Here is a 6,001-nt window from a genome sequence, read left to right as displayed (position 1 = left end):
AGCAGTCTATTGAGGTTTTTAGTCATTTTACTTTTTAAAAGAGCACTTTTATGGGTACCAAAGTGCCTAGCACCATTATAAGATAATGTCATATAATTGGTTAGTAATTTTTTATAATTTTTATTAAATTAAAATAAATGAAATTCGATATTAAATTACACGAATAACAATATGAATCCAAAATACTAGACACCATAAATACCCTTTAATATTTCTCTTTATTAGAAAGTAGTTCTTTCAATTAATATTTAAAATACATAGGGTTTTTTGGTTTTTCATATTTAAGGAACATCTAAGGGTGGTTCTAGGTTTTCATAGATTCCACTATTGACACTAAAAGAAAAAAATATAGTCTAGATATAGTAGCGTTTAATGATTCTAATCAGATTATTGTAGGTTTTGTTAAACCATTTACTGACATTGTTTCTCCTGCTGTTGCTGAAGCGAAGACCGTCTTTTTTGAAGTGAATTGGATTCAAATGATTAAGTTGTCTGTTAAAGTGGTCAAGACTGATTGTAAAATTTTAATTGATAAGTTTAATTGTTGTAATTGGAATAATAATATACTTGATGACTTGCTTCTAAGTGTTAAAAATTCTTTGTCATTTAGTCCTGATTTTGAGATTGCTTATATTAGCAGGGACTTGAATACCATTGCTCACAATTTAGTTTAAGATTCAATTTAGAATGATTCTTTATTTTCTTTGTAAAACTTGTTAGCTTTGTAATTAACTCTTTTCCTAATAAAACTTTAAGTTTATAAAAAAAAATTAATATTTAAAATATAAAATAATAAAATATAAACTATATAGAGTATTTTGGTCTTACTAGAAATATGTTTTGACTTAGTCAGGACTATTTTTAATTTTAACTATTTTAATAAACACATTATTATTTATTTTATTTTATTTTTGTAATTTTGAGAAACTTAGGATCCGTTTTTATTAAAATAAATAAATAAATAAATAATGTTTTATAGGAAATTGCCTGCACATGCTTCATGTGTTCTCTTTTTGTAGTTAAAGAAGCGTCACCACATTAAATTCCTCAACGTCCCATCAAGCTGACCGTGTGGGACAATTTAATAATTAGGCTCATTAATATTTTTGTCTCTAAATTTTGACAAGTATCAAATAATGTTCTTTGTACTTTTAAGATCCTTAGAAATATCTCATGAACTATTGAAATTGTTAAATTTAAGGATTTTTGTTCAATTTTAGTAAAAAAAATCTAACGTGGATAAAAGTTCAGGGAGCATAATTTAGTACATGTCAAAATTTAAGGGACATAATTTGGTATATATCAAAGTCTGGATAATATAATTTAATACATAAATAATCACTAAAATAGTAAAATTAAATGAAATTAGATAAAATAAATGAAAGTTTACTATCACTGAAATTAGATAAAATCACTGAAATAATTTGGAGAGCATGATTTAATACATAAACAATTATTAAATTTTAATCACAACTTTTTTTATAATGTTGTGCTAATTAATTATAGTATTTTATCGTTTTTTTTTGTACCTGGTCATACTTTCCAAACTCGTATTAATTTTATATCGTGTCAAAATATCTAATACGTAACTCTCTAAATATTTTCTAACACGTAATTATATATATGATTTTTTATAAAAATAGAACTTTATTAATTAAAAGAGAAAACTTGAGATTGACACATATAATATAGTAAAAGGGGAACCATTAGGTACATATAACATATGTATGGTTAACTCTTATTGATCCTCAAAGATCTTGCATTAGTTTATCAAGTAATGCTAGCTGGAATTTGTGAGAAAAGTCCAAGTTTTTGGACCATATTTGAATATCATACCCCAACTTGAATTATTAAATAACAACACAACTGGACTTGCAATAATATACACTGATTATAAAGGTTCAAATAGCCTTAACAAAAAACAAACAAACATCCTAGTTCAAAATTACTTACCATTTCCAATGGGGTCTCTTTTAAAAACTGTACAAGAAGTGGTTCTTGAAGGAGGACAAGTGCCTGAATATTTTCTGTACAAAGATGGTCATGGCGGATCTCGGGATGTCCCATTCATCGATATTCCGGTTGTTGATGTTGGCCTTCTTGCTACTTCTTCACAAGAGCTTCAGAAGCTCAACTCAGCTCTCACTAACTTTGGTTGCTTTCAGGTATGAAATCTGACAAACCAAGCTTCACCAATTTGCAAAGCATTGTATGATTTTGTAGATTATATTCTTACAAACCCATGTCATAAATTATCTAAAGATTCACAAAAATTGGATTTTTAGCATTGTGTCTTAGTGAGTTACCAAGTGTACTATAAAATATTCAAATAAGTAAAATTATAGACTTGATCAAGATAGTCATCTTGAACCATAATTTTGTTCATTTGACACCATATTTGACTTATTTTTTAGTGTATTTGGTGACACTAACTACACCATATGCAGACTCGGATATAGACGGGCTAGATATTTGCTTAAGGCTCACTTAGCTCAGAGATCCAAAAATTATTTTTTTCTCTTTTAAACTTACATATTTTTTTACTAATTTTAAAAAATACTACATTTTTTTTTTTAAATAAGAGCCTAATTTTTTTTTTTTTATACCCACTAAATTTCTGAGCCTACCTTGACTATATGTGTAAGTTATAGGGATTATTTTACAAATACACAAAATTATGGTTGTACGGAATTTTTACGCTTTTTATGATTTTATTTACAGAAAATATAGTCTTTTAATGCATTTTTATATTGTTCTCTTGTTAATTTGTTGTTGATTTTTTTTATGTTATTTTCTTATTATTTTTATGTAATTTTTTTTGTATTTATAGAACACTGTAAAAATATAAAAAAAATATTTGAATGTACAATATAAAATTTTTACAGAAATATTGTAATTATTCCTAAGTTATATGATATGTATATTTATACTGAAACTGATATGTTGAGAAACAAAGCTTATGGGATTTCCCTTTAATTATTTATGGGTGGCTACTTTGGACTCTAAAGTCTAACTATGTCGAAATCAAAGCTCAAGATTTACCTTTTGTGGTTTTTATTTGTTAGGCAATAAACCATGGTATGTCAGTTGAATATTTGAATCAATTGCGAGAAATTACAAGAGAGTTTTTCCAACTTCCATTGGAAGAGAAGAAAAAATACTTGAAACAAGAAAATGATATTGAAGGATATGGGAATGACAATGTTTATTCAGATCAACAAAAAGGAGATTGGAATGATCGTTTGTTCCTTTCTTTGTATCCAGAACAACAACGAAGGCTCAAACTTTGGCCCGAAAATCCTAAAGCTTTTCGGTGAGAACATTGCTTTGGAATTACATTTTAGATCAGAATCGTAAAATACATGAAGTTCATAGATCTTTATATATTCTATTATTTTTTTACACATTAGCGATGTGAGACTCTCTAACATCTCCTCTCAAGATCATATTAGAAAGGCTAATTAGGATTTTTGCCCCCCAAACTTTGACATGTACCAAATCATGCCCCTGAACTTTTCTGATTATTAAAAATTTCCCATGAACTATTTTAGATTGTTAGATTTAAGGACTTTTGTCCAATTTTAGTAAGGAAAATCTAACATGGATGAAAGTTCAGAGGACATGATTTGGCACATGTCAAAGTTCGAGGCGCGTGATTTGGTAGATATTAAAGTTTGGGAGCATGATTTAGTACATAAACAATCACTAAATTAGTACAATTGAATGAAATTGGATAAAAGCCCTTAAATTCGATAATCTCAATAGTTCAGGAGAAATTTTTAACGGTCAGAAAAGTTTAGAGGACATAATTTGGTACATGTCAAAATTTAAAGGACAATAATAATTAGTCTATTAGAAAATTCTAAGGAAATGAAAGTGGCACACCCAATTAGTGCTCATTTATTGAATCTACAGGTCTATTGTACGTGAATATTCTGAGAAGATTAAATCAATAAGTGAGATTATCCTTAAGGCCATGGCAAGGTCACTAAACTTGGAAGAGAATTGCTTTGTGGAGCAGTATGGACAAAGATCAAAACTGAATGGAAGGTTCACCTTATACCCGAAATGTCCAAGGCCTGACCTTATTGTTGGTAGCAAACCACATGGAGATGCATCTGCAATCACTCTTCTCTTGCAAGACCAATCAATTGATGGTCTGCAGATTTTGAAAGACAACCAATGGTTCAAAGCTCCATCCATTCCCGAGGCGCTTCTCGTTAATGTTGGTGATCAAGCCGAGGTAATCTTTCGTATAAAATTTCGATAATTTTATTATTATTGAAGACTAATACAAGCTTAGAAGTTAGAACACTTAAGGACTATTTGCTCATTTGGACACATATTTTCTTAATTTTTCGATTCATTAAACTAGTTTCATATAAGTACTCTAAATACTTGTAGAATTATCTAAACTTAGTCCAAGTAATTCTAAGTTTCTTTGAGAAATAATAATATGAAATACTAAACTTTGTAAAATAACCTTACTTAATTTACTCTATTCCGCATATAATGATCACACATTCTAAATCTATAATCGTTTATGGTCGCACAGTGTAATTTATGATCGTTTCTGCGACCATACAAAGTTATTTTGTTAATAAAATTTTTTGTAAAATTATTTTACTAATAAAAATTATCATAGAAATTAGACTACTAATTACCTGACTATTGTTGTGTTTTTAAACTCCAATTAGATTCATTAGTATTGATTTTAATGCTTTTCATGACAGTTATTTTTCAACTTAATCATTAATTAACAGTTAAAATTATGTTGTTGGTTTCTCTAAACTAATACAACAGATATCAAGTAATGGAGCATTCAAGAGCGCGATACATAAAGTTTTGACAAATTCAGAAAGGGAGAGAATTTCTTTGGCTGTGTTTTATGTTCCAGAGCAGGATAAATTGGTCGGACCTTTAGAAGGGTTGATCGATGAATCAAGACCCAAATTGTACACAACAGTCAAAAACTATGTTAACACTTATCTCCAATACTATCATCAAGGGAAGAAGGCAATAGAAGAAACAAAAATCCAATACTAATATTTCCATGCTTTTAATATTGGGAATAGTTGTGTTGTTTGGCAATCAAATAAGAACTTGCAAATTGGTATATCAAAAATAAGATAATACAGCTTATATATGAAACATATTGTTGTTTTAAATGACAAATCTTTAGGCCAGTAGTTCTATGTTGTGTCAATTTTGTTGGATTCTATTATCAAATTATTGGCGTTTTACTGTGTTATACTTTTGATCTAATCTATTAGTGGAGCTAAGTATTTTTTGATGGTTGTCATGCTTTCTATGACTTTTGTGTCATTTTATTTAAGGTACTAAAAGACCTTATAAAATAATTTTAGGTTTGATATGCTGGTTTTTACACTATTTTTTTGATGGTTTTCATGTCTTCTATGGCTTTTGTACTTTTTTTTTTATGGCTTACCCTTAATTATTTAAGGTAGATTTGTGATATGGTCAAAGTGTACGGAAAGTATTTCATTTTGTACTCATGCCTTCTACAAACGAATTTTTAGATCCGATAAATAAGTGTTTCAAGTCTTGACATTATAATATCGATTGTTTTACCATCTTTTTCACATTAACTATTTTTCATTAAATTGTATGGTAATATGTATTGTTAATCTGTAGGTCAATATTGAAGAGGGCCAATTGTTACAGAGATTTTACCGATAAATTATTTTAAATATTATTTGTTTGAGAGTTGTTATCTTTACTATTAAGAATTTCTTTTATTAGGTTTTAATATCATCGCTAGGGGATTTTTTTTTTTATCTTATTTTGTTTTGTAAATGTTTTAGGGACCATTCTTGATATGTTAATGAGTTGGTGTGTAGAATTCAGTGATACAATTTAAAGCTCTAACTCTTTAGGTGTGCTATTTGAGGAAGTTATAGTTTTATTATTTAAATTTTTTAGGGCAATTTTGTCACATGTTGCTCGCTGACTTTAACAGTTCATAGTTTGAGAAAGCATG

At 28.3% G+C, this 6,001-nt stretch overlaps 1 protein-coding gene across 1 annotated transcript; it reads left to right on the top strand.

Moving 5' to 3' along the window:
- Positions 1-1,758: 1,758 nt before the first annotated feature.
- On the top strand, positions 1,759-5,265 carry LOC115721313 (jasmonate-induced oxygenase 4-like). Its single transcript, XM_061108899.1, has 4 exons — positions 1,759-2,165; positions 3,066-3,313; positions 3,916-4,243; positions 4,804-5,265. The coding sequence occupies exons 1-4, from the start codon at positions 1,962-1,964 to the stop codon at positions 5,044-5,046; spliced, it is 1,023 nt and encodes a 340-aa protein (XP_060964882.1). The 5' UTR covers positions 1,759-1,961; the 3' UTR covers positions 5,047-5,265.
- Positions 5,266-6,001: the final 736 nt, after the last annotated feature.

The sequence above is a fragment of the Cannabis sativa genome, chromosome 2 (assembly GCF_029168945.1).
Source record: "Cannabis sativa cultivar Pink pepper isolate KNU-18-1 chromosome 2, ASM2916894v1, whole genome shotgun sequence".
NCBI lineage: Eukaryota > Viridiplantae > Streptophyta > Magnoliopsida > Rosales > Cannabaceae > Cannabis > Cannabis sativa.
The sequence above is the reverse complement of the archived record's forward strand: the minus strand, read 5'-3'. Positions and strand labels throughout refer to the sequence as shown.

Bases quoted from the DNA above. Each gene is read 5' to 3' on its own strand.
- LOC115721313 (XM_061108899.1), top strand. From the start codon at position 1,962: ATGGGGTCTCTTTTAAAAACTGTACAAGAAGTGGTTCTTGAAGGAGGA. The intron at 3,314-3,915 runs GTGAGAACATTG...TTGAATCTACAG, and splicing joins GAAAATCCTAAAGCTTTTCG to GTCTATTGTACGTGAATATT. The intron at 4,244-4,803 runs GTAATCTTTCGT...CTAATACAACAG, and splicing joins ATGTTGGTGATCAAGCCGAG to ATATCAAGTAATGGAGCATT.